Source organism: Nicotiana tabacum, chromosome 10 (genome assembly GCF_000715075.1).
Source record: "Nicotiana tabacum cultivar K326 chromosome 10, ASM71507v2, whole genome shotgun sequence".
In the NCBI taxonomy this organism is placed as follows: domain Eukaryota; kingdom Viridiplantae; phylum Streptophyta; class Magnoliopsida; order Solanales; family Solanaceae; genus Nicotiana; species Nicotiana tabacum.
The window spans coordinates 54,471,075-54,491,590 of NC_134089.1; the positions used below are offsets into that span (position 1 = coordinate 54,471,075).

General features: G+C 36.9%; 1 protein-coding gene across 1 annotated transcript; it reads left to right on the forward strand.

Moving 5' to 3' along the window:
- Positions 1 to 17,876: 17,876 nt before the first annotated feature.
- On the forward strand, positions 17,877 to 20,299 carry LOC107822061 (uncharacterized). Its single transcript, XM_016648556.2, has 2 exons — positions 17,877 to 18,016; positions 19,346 to 20,299. The coding sequence occupies exon 2, from the start codon at positions 19,351 to 19,353 to the stop codon at positions 20,062 to 20,064; it is 714 nt and encodes a 237-aa protein (XP_016504042.1). The 5' UTR covers positions 17,877 to 18,016; positions 19,346 to 19,350; the 3' UTR covers positions 20,065 to 20,299.
- Positions 20,300 to 20,516: the final 217 nt, after the last annotated feature.

The following is a 20,516-nucleotide window of genomic DNA, read 5'->3' on the forward strand; positions in this document are numbered from 1 at the left end:
GTTTTTTTTGGAGAGAAAAAGAGACCGGAAAAGAAACGGCTGAGTATTTTTGATTGAATTCCGAGATAATACTTGAAATTCTGAGTTCTTTTTGTTGAAATTGCTCAAATCTCATTAAGTTTCAGCTCTTTGGTCTCTTGTGTTGGTTTAAAAACTTCTGAAAAGGTTTTCAATTCTGTGCATTTGGGTGGAAAATGGATTGAGTTTGGGTTTAGAAGTTTGATTTGAGTTGCTTGGAATTGGTTTGAAGCTTGGGTTTGTTTCAGCTGGTTAACACTGTTGCATTACTGTTGATACTGTTTTGCTACTGCTGATCTTTTATTGTTCTTATTTTTTTTCTTTCCAGGTATTTTTTCAGCACTATGGACATCACTTGAGTGTAACTTGAAGTTTGAATCTAAAAAATGTGATGAAATCTGATGCTGTTTGTTATTGAAGCTTCATTTCTCTTTCTTTCAATTTCATGCACAGCGTGTATTACTTAGTTTTAGAAAGATTCCGACCAGTATATTTATCAATGAATAGGATGTAATCGAAATCTGTAATCAGCTAATTCCCTTTGGATATGTCCTTTCACCTTTGTTTTAGTTTAATCTTGGTTTTGTAATATTGAACAAATTATGGTTTAGCTGTTTAGCTTTCATGGGTTTGAGATTTTCTGTTGACCATGTATTAGTCATCTCTGTTCCTGATGAATCATCATAGAGTGTGAGTTTTGGAATTAGAGGCTATAGTCTTCTCTGATGTAATTGAGGTGTATGAGGAAGTGGATTTGAAATTGGATGAAGTCATGTGGCAAAGTGTGGTAATTGGTTGCTGCAGGTCATAAGCTAGTTTTCATGGTAGCTAGTTGGGGTTTATCTCAAATTTTAGCTTTATGTAAATGTGATTGTTTGGTTCGAATCTATTCTGGTGAGATTACTGCTTAAAGTGCCCTACAACAACTATTTTAATTGTCCAGATGTTAGCCTTAATGGAATTTCTGCTACTGGTTGAGTTCAATCTTTCCTAATTTGTTGTTTTGCATAGTGTTGAACATCTACAATATTGGTAATGGTCATTAATATATGATTCATAAAAAGAATTGGGTTAGCTCTTAATTCTGATGTTATTCCTGGGGTCTGTACGAAGTGCTGGATTCTTATGCATTGCAAGTTTGGGCTTGGACCTGCGGCCCACTTGGAAATGGACAAGAACCCGCCCGGCCATATTTTTGGGTTCATTTCGAGCCCAGTCTTCTTTTTCAATAACTTCTTTGGGTATAAGCTCAAATCAATTCGCTTTAAATAATCGTAAGCCCGAGCATGTACCCCAAACCTTCTTGCTAATAGTTATACCTTAATTTTCTTTGATCATTTGTAAGTAGAAATATCCCTTAGGCCTAATTAAGTTTAACTCTTTTAATTGTATTGAGGTGCGCCGTGCCAAATAAAATATCAAAAATGCATGGCCCTCATGTCATTAATCTTGAATATGTTAATCCTTAGAACTCGAGGCGTGTCATTTAGTTGAATTTTCATGGCCCTCGCAAAGTTGAATGTGTGTAGTTGTTTTAGGCGCGCTATATTGATAATTTACCTTCCTAAATTCGGGTGCGCATTTATGCGACCCAAATTCAAATCACAACAATGTTAGATAAAATATATCGAGGACCGTGGGTGCATTTATGTGACGTGGTTCAAGACGTGTTTTAATAACGTTGAAATCTCCCTAAAAAAATAATTCAATAAAAGCGGCTCAAAAGTTTAAAATTGTACCATAAGTTAAAACATGTACTAAAATCAGATAGTAGACCAATTATAACAGTTGAGCGACCGTGCTAGAACCACGGAACTCGGGAATGCCTGACACCTTCTCCCGGGTTAACAGAATTCCTTACCCAAATTTCTATGTTCGTAGACTGTAAAACAGAGTCAATCTTTCCTCGATTTGGGATTTAAAATCGGTGACTTGGGACACCAAAAAATTATTCTAAATGGCGACTCTGAATTTTAAATAAATAATCCCGTTTCGATTGTTACTTAAATTAGAAAAAAACTATCTTATACTCCCTTCCGGGGGTAGGAAAAAGGAGGTGTGACAGAAGGGAGTGGGATGCCCAATTTTGGGCTTCTCTTGCCCATAATTGGGCCTCTTTTAGTTCAAATTGGGCAAGAAAAATAAGACAAAACCTTCTTACTTCTTTAGAATTAATCAACACTAATTAAATATTCAAAATATAAAATATCAAATGACCTCAAATTAGATTAAGATGGAAATATTTTTTCATTTTCAATATTACAATAAAGTAAATAAAATAGGTTAGAATCATATTAAGAATTAAAATAATGTCCTTGTAGAAATACTAATAACCTAAACTAGATAGAAATAAGATAAAACGTGAAACTATTTTTTGTATTTTTCATTTTTTGTGCCTTTAAAAATAGAATTAAAATTAATAATAAATTGAAATTATATAGAAATAAGCTCAAGTAATATTCTAAAAATACTAGGACTATTAAGGGTAATTCTAATGTGCGGGTCAAAAATTACATGTCTACAGTTGACCCTCTTTGACGGGAAGCACGAAGTGTTTCCAGACAAAGAACAACAAGACATGTTTTTGATCCGACCCTTATTTAGAGAGACTAGAGCTAAAAGAAAAGAGAATATGACTGAGCCCTAGTATCTGAGTTGCCTACATATCCTTGGCTATAAAGGAATCGGGCCACGTGTAGTTCGAAGTGAGAAGAGTGATGGAGTACCGAGGTGGAGAGTCGAGTGAAGTGCCGTTGAGGTTCCGGTCTGCGATTCCTGCCATTACATAAAAAATAAAAGAAAAAATTACAGCTATAGTAAAATAAAACTGCAAGATCCTATCTACTTCGTGTCTTGAATCTTCCTTGAATCTCTACTTGATCCTTCAACATGAAACTGAAAAATGGACCCTGTTTTTCGGGTGGGCTCATGATGCTCCTCTAACTTGAACTTGGAAACTAAAAGTTGACCCTGTTCTGCAGACGGGCTCCTGATGCCTCTTAAATTTGAGAATTGAAAGTAAATCTGAAATGAATTCCCTCATTCTCCAGGTGGGCGCCTGATTGCCAAAAACTTGAACTGTATTTCCTTATTCTCCAGGTGGGCGCCTGATTGACAAAAACTTGAATTGTATTCCCTTGTTCTCCAGGTGGGCGCCTGATTGTCAAAACTTGAACTATATTCCCTTGTTCTCCAAGTGGGCGCTTGATTGCCAAAACTTGAACTGTATTCCCTTCTTCTCCAGATGGGCGCCTGATTGCCAAAAACTTGAACTGTATTCTCTTGTTCTCCAGGTGGGCGCCTGATTGCCAAAAACTTGAATTGTATTCCCTTGTTCTCCAGGTGGGCGCCTGATTGCCAAAATTTGAACTATATTCCCTTGTTCTCCAGGTGGGCGCCTGATTGTCAAAACTTGAGTTGTATTCCCTTGTTCTCCAGGTGGGTACCTGATTGTCAAAACTTGAACTATATTCCCTTGTTCTCTAGGTGGGCGCCTGATTGCTAAACCTTGAACTGTATTCCCTTGTTCTCCAGGTGGGCGCCTGATTGCAAAATCTTGAATATTTCCCTTGTTCTGTAGGTGGGCACCTATCATTACAACAAAACAGATAAAACAAAAGAAACTTTTCTGCCCCAGTTTGGTATCTGGGCACATCTGTGAGTGTTAATCGAATTTTGTTACCTAAAAGAGCTCTAAGAATTTAAAAGCTATATCCCATTATCCAGGAGGGCCCTGAAAACTTCAAATTAAATCTCATCTTAAGAGTGACAACTTTAAAGCTAAATTATATTTCCTAAAGGTAGAACTTACGCTAAATCTTGTTATCTATGAAGGTCTTTAAATTTAACTAGGTCCCATTCTCCAGGAGGGTCCTGAGAACTTTTAAAATCAAATCCCATTATCTAGGAGGGCCCTGAAAATTTTAAATTAAATCCCATTATTCAGGAGGGTCCTGAAAACTTAAAACCAAATCCCATTATCCAGGAGGGTCCTGAAAACTTAAAACTAAATCCCATTATCCAGGAGGGTCCTGAAAAGCCAAGAATGAATTTACCTGAGCCATGCTCTCTTCTTGGAGGATTTTGAACAGAATTTCTTGCCCCTGAACCATGCCTTCATGATAGGGTCCCTGTTGATTAACAAATTTTCTTGCCCCTGTTTCAGACAAATAAAATTTTGTTAGTTTGAAAACATGGTGGTTAGTTTGGGGCATCATTGCTGAGTGTTTGTTTCTGCCACTGCCATGCTTCATTTTGATTAGCTGCTTCGGGCCAGCAAGGAGTTGTTTGGCCTTTTGATTGGAATTGGACCACAAAACCTCTGAATGACCTGAATCTCTTACAATTAATTGTTGCATTGTGTTTTCATTCTGAAAGTTGTTGAATCCTTGTATTTTCTCAAAATTCAAGATTCACTTGAGTGCCTGAACCTCAGTTATCACCATACTACTTATTCTAAATCATGTCAATTGTGATGTGCCTAGCCGAACTCCGCTTTATGCAATTTAGAAGCTGGTAGTTGGCTTTGGAATCCTTTCCTGCTTGTTCAACAAGGGCTAACTCGAAAGAGACTCATAAAGATAGACTCAAAGAGCAAAGTGAAATGATTTTTGGCAAAAGGAACAAAGGAAAATTTTGAACCCAGATGACTATGTGAGAAGAATGGGAAAAAGAAGACTTATCTGAGTGAAGCGGCTAGCTCCAATGATCATGACATGCATTTCGGACTGATCAGCCTAATCCGTCCAACTAATCATATTTTTTAGTTCATGTCATGTCTTCATACTTCAAACCATGCTTTCACTGATCCAAATTCTCTGTCAAGTCACGAGCCTCATTCGACTTGTAGTGCCCTGAAGGGTTTTCACCAACAAGCCTCTCATTTGTTCATCTCTGAACTCACCATCACCTTATGGTGCCCGCAAGAGTTTTCACCAATAAGACTCTCTCATTTTAAATTTTCTCTCAGCTCACCATTGCCTTACGGTGCCCGTGAGGGTTTTCACCAATAAGACTCTCATTTAAAATTTTCCTTTGTGTCTATGAAAAAAGTGTTACCCATGATGTAAATCATACCTCTATATCGCTTGACTTGGCATCCTCAAAGATTGATCGAAAGGTCTTTCTTTGGACCGTAATATAGGCTTTTGGACAGGGTTAGAAAGAAAGGGTGCCATGAAGGCTCAAAGTAACTTAAGATGAAAAAGGGTTCAAAACTACAACTTTTGGAATCAGATTTTTTTGCATAACCAAAACTTCTGCCCCAGTTTCTTTAGGTCTGGGGAATTTTGGATTTTTTTTAAGGGACCGAACCATGTAAGGCTGCCTATGTATCCTTAAAAGGAATCAAGTCGAACGTAGTTCCAACAAAAGTTGTTTGTTTTTGTTGCTTTTCTTTTTTCTTTTCTCTCTTTTTTTCATTTTTTTATTTTTTTCATTTTTTCTTTCTTTCTTTTCTCTTTTTTTTCCTTTCTCTCTTTTTTCTTTTTTTATTTCATTTTCATTTTTTTCATTCTCTAATTCTAATCCTGATTCCAAAAGAGGGTTATGAAAGAAAATAAATAAGGCTCAAAACGGGTAGCAAATGATGTAAGTGTTTGGGTAGCGGAACAAAATGCCTTCGTCATTTCAACTTTGAACATGCTAAGTACAAAATGCAATTGAAGATGAGCAAAGAACTCATATATAATATCTCTCGATGGCATCAACACAAACAGAAAGTGCCGATGGGCAATACCTTTTTCCCAATGAATGATCCTTGCCAATTCGAAGCAGACTTGACTCAACCTTACCTTGATGTGGAAGAATGCATTTCAACACTGAATGATCTACCTCAAACTGTTCGGGAGTCATTTCCTTGTTGTATGCTCTTATCAACCTCTTGATTTCCCAGACTAAGGGCCTCAGTTTCATTCAATTCAAGCTTCAGGCTATCTTAAAATGTGTGAATCTTTAATCGTTTCCTCAAATGCATCTTTTTATCATATTCAAAACTATGTTTCATTATTCCATGATTAGATTGGTTTTCAAGATCTGGCTAAAAACTCCGCATGTATGTCATGTCACCAGAACTGGCCTGGAGAGAACTATATACAAGAAAATAACTAAACGAAGACTGCAAATAACAAAAAAATAAAATCTCATTTGACCAAAGGATGGAGGGGTTTTGTCACAACCCGGATTTTCCGCCCTCGGGAGTCGTGATGGCACCTACTAGTGAAAGCTAGGCAAGCCAACCAACTGAACTATTTATCTTGTTTCCATTTTTAATCCGATAACAGTTAAGAGCCAACAATTAGATAACAATAGAATTGAATAAGCGGAAGGTTGCATTGTAAAGTTTTAATAATATTGCTAATACCAATCCATAACAAATCTACCCAAGACTGGTGTCACAACTTCAGAGACTGTCTAGGAGTACTACAAATAAAGGTCTGAAAGAAATAAATACAACACTGTCTCCGGAAATACATGAAAGAAACAGGAATAGTAGATAGAAGGATACGCCAAGGCCTGCGGACGCTTGCAGGAACTACCTCGGGTCGCCTGATGAACAAGAAATATCAATCTCACTACGGTCCGAAATCTACAGCACTGGGATCTGCACAAAAGAGTGCAGAGTGTAGTATCAGCACAACCGACCCCATGTGTTGGTAAGTGCCTAGCCTAACCTCGGCGAAGTAGTGACGAGGCTAGGACCAGACTACCAAATAAACCTGTGCAATATAGCGTACAAAAATAATAGGAAGTAGATAACAATGATGACAACAATGATCAACCAGTGATATAAATAGCAAACAACCAAAACACCATAAATGTTTCTCAACAAATAATAAATACAAGTGCAATCAATTAATCAAGTCCTTCAAATATAAATCTTTCGCCTATAAATCCTTCAAGTAATAATCTCTAAGATAATATGCTTTTCAATAAATATATTTCGAATATATTTCCTTCAAATAAATATCTTTCAGATAAGCATCTTTCGAATATAATTCTTTCGAGTAAAGGTCATCTTGTGACACCTCATTTCATAATCATAAATAATATAGGTCTCAGCCCACTTTGATATTTTCACGGCACCTCGTGCCCATATTTATGTCACAACCGCACGGACAACTCACGTACCATTAAATAAAATCATAATATTTTCCCTGGCACCTTGTGCCCACATATTTCTGTCTCACATTGCACAACGATATTCTCATGTTACTCAGCTCATAGTTTCCATAACCCAATACAATTAAGAATGTTCAAGGAGCCTCATTCACTTAACATAAAGTAGAGTACAACTTCCAACCCAATTACGAAATCAACAAGAAAAGATGAAGTTATTTTTAGAAATTATTTGATAAAGAAAATACCATTTTCAATTAAAGTACAATATCGAAGGAATCATTACCTTTAATACGAGAAATTAATAAATCAAAACATAGTAGAAATTCCTTTTTAAGTAAAGTACAACCTCAAACGGTTTAAGGAAACTTTAGTTGAGAAATCAATTGTGTTAAAAATCACAAGAAGTAAGGGCAAGGAAATAAATGAAATCACCCCAAACAATAATCACAAGAAGTAAGGGCAAGGAAATAAATGAAATCACAATAAAATCCCGGTAAGGGAACAATAGTACAACAATCAAATCCCGGCAAGGAAAACAACATCAAAACAATAACATCCCGGCAAGGGAGACAATATCATGATTCTCTCTCTCCTTTCTTCTTTCACGTTTACTTCCCAATTCTATTCACAACTTGAGCCAATGTTCAACAATTCAATTCTCAACTTGAGCCAATGCTTTACAATGTTCAACAATTCAATTCTCAACTTGAGCCGATGTTCTACAATGTTTAACAATTAAATTCTCAACTTGAGCCAACGCTCTACCATGTTCAATTAACAATAATACTTCCACAAGTCATATTCTTCAATAGAAATTATCATATAGAGCATATACAATACGAAACGCAGTCACATTAATCAAAGTATAAGACTCACGGGCATGCTTGACACCAACGTATAGATACTCGTCACCATGCCTATACGTCGTACTCAACAAATAACACATAACAAATACGACACAACTCCTAATCCCTCAAGCTAATGTTAGACCAAACACTTACCTCGCTTTGCAACCAATTCAAAATTCCAACAAGCCTTTGCCTCGCAAATTCGTGCCCGAAATTCTCAAATCTAGTCATAAACAATTCGATTCAGTCAATAAAAATTATAGGAATTAATTCCATATGAAATTCTACATTTTCCATTAAAAATCCAAAATTGTACTAAAAATTCGCCTGTGGGGCCCACGTCTCGGAACCCGACAAAACTTACAAAATCCGACAACCCATTCAACCACGAGTTCACCCATACAAATTTTATCAAATTCCGATAACAACACGACCTCTAAATCTAAAATTTCATTTTTGGAAGATTTTGCAAAAACCTTAATTTTCTTCCATTTAATTCCGAATTAAACGATGAAAATAACCATGGATTTATGTAATAACACTTTCGATTATAGGACACTTACTTGAGTTGAAATCGTGAAGAACACCTCAAAATCGCCCAAGAACCGAGCTCCAAAAATCCCAAAACGAAAATGAAGAAAATGAGCATTTTTGATCCTTAAGTTTCTGCCCATCCGTCACTAAAGTCCATTTTCATCACAAAAAGTTGTCACTAAAAGTCCACCAGAAACAGCTTTGCTAGCCATATGCAATCGATCATAACCTTCTGTACAAATGTCCGAATGACGAATGGTTTAACTCTATGGAAACTAAAATCCAAGGGCTACAAACTTTATGTTTTGCATATTTTCGGATTCCCTATATATTTCGAGATATAAGCTTCCAAAGTAGCCTCCTCGCATTAGAAATATCTGGGAAATTTCAAAACAGCTTTACCAACTCTTATTTAATCGATCATAACTTTCTGTATAAATATCCAAATGCTTAATGGTTAAAGTTTCTGGAAATTAGAATGCAAGGGCTACAACTTTCATGTTTTGTGCATATTCAGATTCCTTATATATTGCTAGATATAAGCTTCCAAATTATGCTCCTCGCATCAGAATTTTCAAACCTTGCTGTCAAAATCCAGCAAAGTTAAATTGGCCTAAAAATGGCCCGAAACCACTCCAAAACTCACCCGAGCCCCTCGGGACTCTAACCAAATATGGCAACATGTCCTAGAATACAATACGAACTTAGTGGAGGATTTAAACCACGCTAAACAACACTAAAATTCCGAATCGCGCCATGAATCGAATTATGAGTTTTCAATTCTTCTAACTTCTATATTCGATGCAAAAAGCTATCAAATCAAGTCCGATTGACTTCAAATTTTGCACACAAGTCCTAAATGACATAATTAAGTTATAACAATTTTTAGAACTGGATTCCGACCCCGATATCAAAAAGTCAACTCTCGGTCAAACTTTTCCAAAAATCTTCTATTTTCCAACTTTCGCCAAAATGTGCCGAATTGTCTTACGGACTTCCAAATCCAAATCCGAACATGCTCCTAAGACCAAAATCACCATACGAAACTATTTGAATCATCAAAACTCCATTCCAAGGTCGTTTGCTCAAAAGTCAAATCTCTGGTCAAACTTAAGAAATCTTTAGCCTTAGATTTCTAGATTCTGTTAAATGAAGATAATTTGATCTAGGGACCTCCAAATTCGATTTCGGGCATATGACAAAGTCCCAAATCACGATACGAAACTACCGGAATGGTCAAAACTTGGATCCGGATTTATTTGCTCAAAATGTTGACCGAAGTCAACTCAGTTGAGTTTTAAAGCTCTAATTCATAATTTAGTCTATTTTTCATACAAAAACCTTCCGGAAAATTCTACGGACTGCGCATGCAAGTCGAGGAATTATTGATAGCGCTTTTTTTTAAGGTCTTAAAATACCGAGATGATTATTTCATTTAAAGATGACATTTTGGGTCATCACAGGTTTGAACAGCAGGATAAGATCTATATTAAAGCCCTGAAACAACCCTAGATGACAGACTTAGAGACGCAAAACTAACTAACAAGACTCCTAGAGATAGGTAAAAGAGGATAGAAGGGTTTGAACCACCAGAACAAACAAGATAAAATCTGGGCTATAACTCTGCAATAATCGGATAGCAGAAAAGATGTCAAAATAAACTGCGAAGACTCCTTCCCGATGAGAAAATGAGGTTCTTTTTAATTACCAAACTCGAGATCTTAGCCACTGAGTTGCACATCAAAATTACTGGGACCTTCACCAACTCCAATCACATTGTCTTTACCATGTGGCTCATTGACTCCTTTGAACAACCTTTCCTCATCACTAACTATTGAATTGGCGACGAACCACCTAAGAGATCTTGCCGCAAATGACTCACTAAAGAATTTGAAAGAACCCACACGTTCTTTGTCATTGCAAACCATCCCAACAATTTGTGCATTGTCATGTACATGTAGAGGAGTATGTGTGACACTTGGGGTATTCACTGTCCTGGACCACAATTATCCCTTCTTGAATCATTCTTTTTATCTCCCTTTTCAAAGCACGACAATCTTCAATGTTGTGACCTTGGACATTAAAGTGGTACATGCACTGTACAGTAGGATCAAAACCTTTTGCATACGGGTCTGGAGTATAGCCGAGGAGCGACTCAATTATGCCAGAATGTTTTAACTTTTCAAACAAGCTTGTGTAGGATTCTCCGATTGGCGTGAAATTATCTTTCTGCCTTTGTTTCCCTCCATGCCTATGTTTTTAGGGTTATATGGCTCCGGAAAATGCTGTGAAGGCACACAATAATTTTGGGATGCTGATGCTCGCCCTAGGGAGTGACCCAATGGTTGAACAAATTGCCAGACATTATTCGGAGGATAATACTGGGTGGATTATGTGGAGCTTGGGGATATTCATGGGGTCAGTATTGAGGCTGAAAGCATTTAGCAAGGTTTCCTACTGGATCATGTCATTGGCGGGGCTCAGCAACATCTTTTCTATCAATCGGAGGACTGATCCCAGCAACATGTTCGTTCCAGCTGAACCAAAACTCCCTATAGCCTTCCTTGGGTTTCTTTTCTATTTGAGACAGAGAGGAGCGGTCTAGGATAATGTCTACATTGTACTGATAATGCCGAACAAAATCTTGAGCCAAGTCACCCCATGCATGCCACTTACTAGCGTCTTGGTGGGTGTACCACTCCAGAGCTGCCCCACTCAGACTCTGACTGAAATACGCCATCAATACTTCATCTTTCCTGCAAACACTTCTCATTTCACTGCAATAATCCCTCAGATGGGCTACTGGATCTCCATGCCCATCATATAAATTAAGCTTTCACATTTTAGACTTTATCAGCTTTCTAAATATCTCATCATGCTCCACTGTCTTAGCAGGATTTGCAGTTTCACTGGGAGGCTCAAAATGAGGAGCATAAGAGTATGGACCCGAGACCTTGAAAATTAGTTTTGGAGCATAGTGTTGGACATCGGGGACTCTGAACACAGTCTCGCTGGAGGATCGGGGAAGAGTAGTTGGTGGATGAGCTACACAAACACGAGTGGTCAAACGAGTGGGATATGATGTGCTTTTGAGGGGTGGAGTGTGAAAAGGTTGTGGAGAGATATCAGCAGCAGTGGAAACTTGGGCCTGTGAAAATGGTGAGATAGTTGTAGGGTTTTCAGTGTAGTTAGTGGGAAATGAAGGTGGAGGATGCCCCCTGATCCAAGACTGATACATTTCTTCCATCTGCTGTTTCAACATTTTGACCTCCCCTTTCAATTCAGACTCCGACTCCACAATCTCCCTCGAGGGGTCAACAACTCCTATGTCCAAGTCTTTGCTAGCCATGGCTACCTTGCTCTTTGACCTTGTGATGTATGGATGAATCGCCAAAGTACCACAAACTAACCACCCTCTGTTGTGATAACAATGAAAGTAACAAAAAGAAGCAAAACAAAGCTAACATATTAGCGTTAGGGCATTTATCATATAGAAATATCACATTGCGTGCAATGCACCTAGAAAAATTAACAGTTCTAGAATGACTTCGAGGGTCACAAGGTCATTTGGCACCATCCCAATTTTGTTCATTTCAACCTTCTTTTTTCTTTCTTTTCTAGCACTTCTTGGCTTGCTCATCTTTCTTCGTCTTTTTCCTTTCTCATAAACACTCCTTTCTCTCCTCTCACTTCTCACATCCACAATTTTGCCTTTTTTTTTTAGTTTTTTTTCTAAAAAAAATGATTCGATCGGACCCTATGTAGGTTGCCTACGTATCATATTCCACATGAATCAGACCAAGCGTGGTTCTGGAAAATAATGGACAAAATAAACTAAAACAAATCTTTTTGAATTTTCCATTTATAACTTTTTTTGTTTTTCAAATACAAAACAGGAAGTACAATAACAAAAGACACGAAAATCTTAACTAGATTGACAGACTCGATACTACTGTACAAGACTAATAATTAAAAGACAACATAAAATAGACTAAAAAATAAAAAATTTCCTCAAGCAGCTCGTGCATACAATGGTCTTGACTAGAATGGTCTTGGGGTATTTGTCATGCTCAAGCTATAGCAAATTGATCCATACCTGAATGGGAAAAATAAGATCAAATAGAGTTAGTGACTGAAGACACATGTGATGCCACGACACCTTCTATTAGACACATGCAAGACATGATTAAGGCTATTTTTGCAAAATGACCTACGTAGCCAAAATGTGGCTATTAGCTCAAAATCAACAAAGATGACCTCAAAGACATGGACATACCTCCCTAAGGCTTATATGGATTCAAACTCCTAATAATCATAGCCCATAATTAATTTGCAGAAATGACCCATTTTGCAAAAACAACCGATATGGCCAGAAGTGGCTAAAGATGAAAACTCAAAAAGGAAGGACCTTAAAGTAATATGACACCTAGTTGTGGAATCAAAATCTAAAGACATGGGTAATTGAACCACTTTTGCAAAAATGACCCCATTTTGCAACAATGGCCGATATGGCCAAAAGTGGCTAGACATAAAAATTCAACAGGAATGGACCTTAAAATTGAGAGGACACCTTGTTGTGGGCTTAGGACTCTAATACATGGGTTAACAAGCCATTTTGCGAAAATATCCCTATTTTGCAAAAATAGCCGATGTGGCCAAACGTAGCTAGGCATGCAAGATTTGGCTAAGACCCCGCGAAGCCAAGAACCTAAGACACTAGGAAGACCGGACCCTATGTGGGTTGCCTATGCATCCCGCCCCAAAAGACGAGAATCAGGTTCGCGTAGTTCGGGAAGATTGGACATGGGAGAAAGTTTTTTTTTTAAAATGCAACTAGTTTGGAAAACTATATTTTTTTATCTTTTTGGAAAATGATGGAAAATGTAAAATCTTTTTAGATTTTCTTTTTCTCTTTTTTTTTATTTTTGGAAAACTATGAAAGAAAAATGTGAGTGGGCCTTACTTGCTTCGTTTATATTTAACCCTCAAATATCCTTGGTCCGCCAAATGACCCTTTTACCCCTAAAGAGATGCAACATGTAGCACATAGGGATGATTAAATGTCTTTTTGGGCCATAAGCTTATTTTGACATAATTTGGATAGGCCTCCTACAATGGGACGCGGTGCCTGAGACCGAAACCTGCTAGGTTTAAATGATATGATGAAAATAAGCATGACCTAAAGGCTAACCTACGTTTGGGGTTAACTAGACAAGGCAATTCGGGGCGGCACGTGGTCGATGGCGGCTGCTCTAGCTATCAGTTCACTCTACGCTCCCACACCACCTCCTAAAGACACGAGTGACTCACAATTTATAAAGCAATAACACATAAAGAAAAAACTGTAAACAAATAAGCAACTAGCAAATAATAAAATGAAATAAAATAAAAATTAAATAAAGCAAACAAAACACATAAAAACCTCAACCGAACATCCTAAAAAACCAACAAGATCAAGTACTAGCTCGAACATGCAACTCCCCAGTAGAGTCGTCAGAGCTGTTACACCCTTTTTTTTTACCAAACCTCACTAACCCTCTTAAAAATATAAAAATATTTGTAAAGCTCAAAAGGATTTTTAATTAAAAAGTGACAAAATTGTGTTCAAAGGAGGTAACTCAGAGTCGCCACCTGCTATTGGTTTCGGTATGCCAGGTCACCGTTTTTAAAAGCGATTTTCCTTTTAAAACACTTTGGACTCCAAACTAAGTCTGCACCAGAGATTCGGGTAAGGGGGTTCATTTGACTCGGGGAGAAGGTGTTAGGTACTCCCCAAGTCCCGTAACTAGTACGGTTGCGCACATGATCAAGCTGGCTTTTAAAATACTCGAATTGAGGTAATAAACACTGAAATGGAAAAATTAACACAAAAGAGGATCGAGGTCGTCCCCACCTAATAAAAGAAAAATAAAAATAAAAATAAAAATAAAATACTGCAAGCTCTACTTTTGGCCTCCAAATACAAGTACTACGGGGCATTCCCCAGAATAAAATATATACAAGTCTTTCGGGCCATTCCCCGGATAAATTTAACTAAGGGAACAACCTCTCGCCTCAAAATTAACAGAAGTCTTAATGCTTGCCTACCCAAATGTGATCGGTCTAACACATGCTCCTAGCGGCTAATGTAAAGAAATATACTAAATAAAAGAAAATTAAATAACAGAGAATTCAATCCGTGCTCATTTCTTCTTAACAATTTTCATGTATTTGGCCAAACCCAATTCCTAAAGTATGTGAAAAATATTTAATTATCTAATGAGCTGGCCAGCCCAACTTCCCACAACTCATACGCATACCAAACATTCATCCAATCAACCAAAATAAACACATACAAATAAACGTCTAAGCTGATAAGCGTTCAACGTTGAACGAGTAATAAAAATAGTAAAAATATAAACCAATATAACATTTCAATCACACAGAAAGAAGAGGATGAAGTGAGTTAAAACCTATATGAACAGTTTAAGAGTTAGTATGCCACTTTCCTAGATGTTGCTATTACATGAACTTACAAAAAAAACCATTTAAGGTAATTTAAACAATATCAGAAGTGAATGTGGATGAAATGTAATGCAAATGATGACAAGACTTCTGCCAAATACTTAAACTATTCTCAAGAGATGAAAATGAACCTTCAAAATATTTTCAAATATACATCCTATTAAGAGTTAATTCCACTTTATTTTTCCTACTAAGTGATACCAGCTTAAAGATGGAAATATTCAACAGAAACTTTCCTGGCTAGTCATATGAATAACAAGAAGTCCTAGTTCAACACATGTGAGAAGGTGCAGATCTGTTTCAAATCATAAAACTAAAGAAAATTTAACAGAACAATGAATCACGTGCTATACAGATCACTGGAAGGCATAGCTATTAACTTTCAATTCTAAGAGTAATTACCTAAAATGATTTTAAGATCAATTAATACATGATTTTGGAAAAATCAACTTGATCATTCAGCCAACCTATTTCATGTGTAATCCTAGGAAACAAGCAAAAATACTCAAAGGAGCTGCTCATACACGTGACATGCATACAGTTCTTAGAAAGCGAAGATCAAAGTGCACTTCGACATGAACTAAGGATGCAAATTGGTAAAAGTGCCAAACAGAAACTGGCAAAGACAAACGAATCGAGGCATTTAATAAGTCAGAGACGAATCGATTCAGCCCATAAACTAGACTAAAATCCAAATATTTCAGTTTTTCATTTACTCACGCTCAAATATTTTAAACGTCAAGCAACTTATCAGATAGTAGGAATAGAATTACCAATCTAAGTAAATTTTCAATAGCTCTACCACACTTCCAATCAACACCATCATCCAACAAAAGTAAGAAAGGTATATGACACCTGAAGTGAAATTTCCAATATATTGGTGTCTAATAGAAGACAATACAAGCAGAAGATTGAATGACGAACTCAAATGAAAATGAATGGAGAAACGATGAACGAATCTAGAACCGCGAGCTTAAACCTCGATCGTCAAGTGAACCTCGACTTAGTTAAATCTCCGTCTCTAACAGAAACCAGAAGAAGAAACTCATTTTTTTTTGTGTTCTCTGTTTTCGAAATCGAAAGAATAAACTAAAAAGAAACTCTAATATTTTTTGGGATTTTTCGATTTTTTCGATCAAGACTAAAAATTAGAAAGCAAAATTGACGAACTGATTTTGAAGTTGTCCAAGAAAAATAAAAGAACCAATCTCTTTCTAATGAACCCTAGACCCCTATTTTTCTGATTTCTCTCTCTCCAAAAAAAAAAAAAACCCCAAATATATACTCCATCTCAAAACTTCTATACTTCTTCACCAAAAAATCGCGTGGGGACCTCAAGCATCCGAAAATCTTTCTAAAGCTCAGAAAAATCCAAATCTTTATGAAATCCGAAAATGCTTTTTTTTAGAAGACAGATTTTAGACAAGTGGAAACCTAGGATCAAAACACTTTAATCCTACGACCTCCAATTTTTCAAAAACCGTCTGAAAAGAATTCGTTGTCAAGAAAAAGAAAATTCCGAAGGAATATTCGAGTGAGTGGGGGGTTTGTTACATGTCAGCCCACGTGGATGAAAGATAAGGTGAGGGGGGACCAGTGCGCATGTGAGACCATGGTGGAGTTGTGGTGGTTTGGGCGCGACAGTGAGGCTTAGAGATTGGGGGGGGGCATTTGGTTAGGGATAGAGTTAGGATGTTCTTTAGGGTTAGGGTTTGGGAACATATGACTTTTATATGGTAAGAGGATTTAATGTTGGCCATTGGATTTAATGAGGTGAGTGGTTGAGATTTAATTAAAAGTGGGGCAGGTCAAGGGTGGATCCGGCGGGTCTGGGTCAAGGTTAAGGGAATTGGTTATTGGATTTAATAGGATTGGGTTAAAGAAGGGAGCGGGCTGTCCGATTTTGGGCTTCTCTTGCCCATAATTGGGCCTCTTCTAGTCCAAATTGGGCAAGGAAAATAAGACAAAACCTTCTACTTCTTTGAAATTAATAAACACTAATTAAATATTCAAAATATAAAATATCAAATGACCTCAAATTAGATTAAGATGGAAATATTTTTTCATTTTCAATATTACAATAAAAGTAAATAAAATAGGTTAGAATCATAGTAAGTGTCACACCTCCTCTTTCTGCCCCCGGCGAGGGTGCTTAGTTCTTGTGAGGCAAAAATCACGTGCTCACAGTAAAAATTAAAATAATGTCCTTGTAAAAATACTAATAACCTAAACTAGATAGAAATAAGATAAAACATGAAACTATTTTTTGTATTTTTTATTTTTTGTGCCTTAAAAATAGAATTAAAATTAATAATAAAGTGAAATCATATAGAAATAAGCTCAAGTAATATTCTAAAAATACTAGGACTATTAAGGATAATTTTAATGCGCGGGTCAAAAATTACAGGTCTACAGGCCTACATGGAAGATCGTCAATATAACGAGCTCAAAAGCCATTTTTTTGAACTGAAATCAATAAAGAAGAAAAACAACAGTAAATATTTTTTACAATTTAAAATCGGGAAGAAATTGAAGAAAATAAGAATTACCTACAAGAGACATCAACCATCTTCAATATCTACACTTTAATCGACGAGATTTGGGGAAAAATCTACATGTGTTACTCTTTAAAATGTCTGGTATTATGAAGGGTGGAACAAAATTAACTCGCAATGTTTTTAGGCAGTAAAAAAACATATGTTTAATTTAAGTGTTCAAACATATTTTTTGGATAAGTTTAATGGCATCTCTATGCATTTTGCCTAGATCTAATTATAAAACAAACTTGTGCAAAGTAAACATTTATGTCCGAACGGCTAATTAAAAATTAATGAGCAGTAACGGAAGAAGACTAGGATATGACCCTCCTACTTCTACTTTTTACTGTTCTCGACCAAAGGACTAGCGCTCCACGCTCTGGTTAAAGTTAGAACTCTCTCTTTCAGTTCCATTTTCCCGGCTGCCGGTTTCTGCAGATCGTTGCCTATTCTGAGGTAAAACTGTTAACTTTGTTTACATCTTCATTTCAATTGTTGCATTACACGTGCTAGTCTTCGTTAGGGTAATTCCAACATTCTCCTTTTTAATGCTTCCCCAATACCAATTTCTTTTCTCTTCATCTGTTTTGGGTGGGCCTTTTTCCTGTGCTACTTCTCTTCGATTTGGTTTCTCCACCTTCGCTAATTAGGGCTTTGCCCTTGTAGGACTTAAGTTAATTGAAAACAATTTACCTACATTAATCGGAGCCCAAACTTCTTGAAGATTGAGTTCACCCATGGTTTCGTGATAATTTTGCTTCCTATTAATAGGGTTTAAGTTTTTTTTTTTTTTTGGGTGCTCGCTGCGTTTGTTTTCTCTGCATTTGAATTCTGGAGTTTTCCAAATTCTTTAGTCCTCAACCTGCTACAATCAAAAAGTAAGCTTACATATCAAAAGAGAATAACCAGCCTTTTCTGTTGAATGCTTGCAGCAATTAGGAGGTAAAGTAAAGGACTCAGCAAGAAAGACTATATTTTTAAGTTCCTCATAAAAAAAGAGTACATTTTTAAGTTAAAACCTCCCATTCTCCCGTTCTTTCTCTTCCATGCCATAAATTGACCCCTTTGAAGCACTTGGTTATATATTTGTGCTTCTCAAAACTTTGCTGCCTCTCTTGAGCCAAAAAACACTTCACTTCCTATCCATGACTTAAGTATTTGGCACATAAGCAACATAACATGGGCCCACTCTGAGCACATAATCCACTTTGCCCAACCCAGCATTTGGGACGTCTAATGACTTTTTGTTCAAGATCACTCCTTTCCTAATCCCAATATGTTCAACTTACAGTATAATATAAACCATGTGTCAATCTTTTGGTTTATTTTAACATGAAGTTATTGTTTCATTGGTTTTATTTGAATATACAATCTTTGTGGTGGTCGTCGATTGGTATAATAGCTGCCTTATGCAGAGTTTCTGGAAGCATCTGTAATGAGATTATCTGCATTAGTATAACTTTGTCATAAATTTGGATTTTATATTTGAATAGTGATCAATATCTGAATGTGATTTTGGGAACAATCCTATTACTTGGTGAGACGTCACTACTGGCAGTGGGTTGGTTTTAATCAAAAAGACTTTGGAACTCTCAGTTGCTATTCACGTGTGTTTTTAACATTTGGTTTCTCTTATGGGTGGTCATGTGATTAGAGCATGGTAGATAAATTGCTAATCCTCCAATTACCTATTTAGAGTTTGTGCTTTCCTTCTGTTGCTTAGACCTTGGTTCATCGAGCATACTCTTCATATCAAAACTCTAAGTTCATTAGTGAATACTGCAGGAATAATGGACACCTATGTCAGTGCCAATGGAAAAGAGGGGGATAATTTGTCTCGGCATTCCATTGTTAAGAAATTGAAGGGCTGTTATCAGTATCCAGGAGTGGAAATTGTTAGAGCATTGCCTCAATTGCCAACAAAACCATCTGATTCTCTCGGTCCAGTCACTCCTGATTCCATTCGGGAAGGTGGTGACCACGCAGATGTGTGCTGGTCACCAGTGTCTTCTCTTCCGAGGACTCTTTGCTTCAATTCTCAACAATATGGCAACCTGGTTTATTCAAACGAAGGAAGTCCACGAACTCCAAAGGGGTTGGTCTTTAATCCATTTGCTCCTGGACCAGATGAACTCATGCTTGCCCCGCAGTGCAAGAAATATTTAGGAGATTCACGAACCAAAGTGATGCGTCAGCTTAACTTTGAGGAGTTGCTGAATTTTGATAATAGTGTTGATCATACAGACAATATGGGATCCGTCTCAGAGGATGAGATGCTATTTGAATCGTTGTACAATTCTCTTCTAGAATTTATTTCCTCAAAACAAACAGAGGGTCTTCAGGCTAAAGCCTCAACTCCACTTTCAGATTCTGATGGATACAAGACACCTAGCTATGCACCTCGTCTTAGTGGAGTTGCTGATACTTGCCCCGATGCTCCTAGGAGGCCTGCAAATCGATTTAGAAATATTGACAAGGGATTATGTAAAAAGCTTACATTTTGACATATCTTTATGTTGCAATGTAATAATAACTATGTGAAGAAATCTGGGTTCTCTACAAGAAGATTGATTCTAGTACATGACGACCTCACGCTTCTTTACTCTGGTCACTAGCCTCAAATTTGGATGTCGTAGAGCATTAACAAAATATTTAAATTTTTTACACGATACTTCTAATCTAGCATTTACTTGTCATTCTAAGAGTTGTTGTACTAATTATGTAGAATTCAGTTTCAGCATTGAGTGGTTGTACTCTTGTAGTATAATAGTGTGTAGACTGTAGTTGAACAATATGTCGAGCTTTTATGCTTCCAAAACTAGTCGGTGTTCAGCACTTGGAGAAGAAGTTTGTAGTAGCCAAATACTAATGTATTTCCTTTCTTTTTGGTACATGTCTTTAATTAATGATGTAGAAGCCATGATTAGCTATTGTGTACATTCTACCCTACATACTC

What these genes read in the sequence shown, in the direction of transcription:
- LOC107822061 (XM_016648556.2), top strand. Translation starts at nt 19,351, where the DNA reads ATGGACACCTATGTCAGTGCCAATGGAAAAGAGGGGGATAATTTGTCT.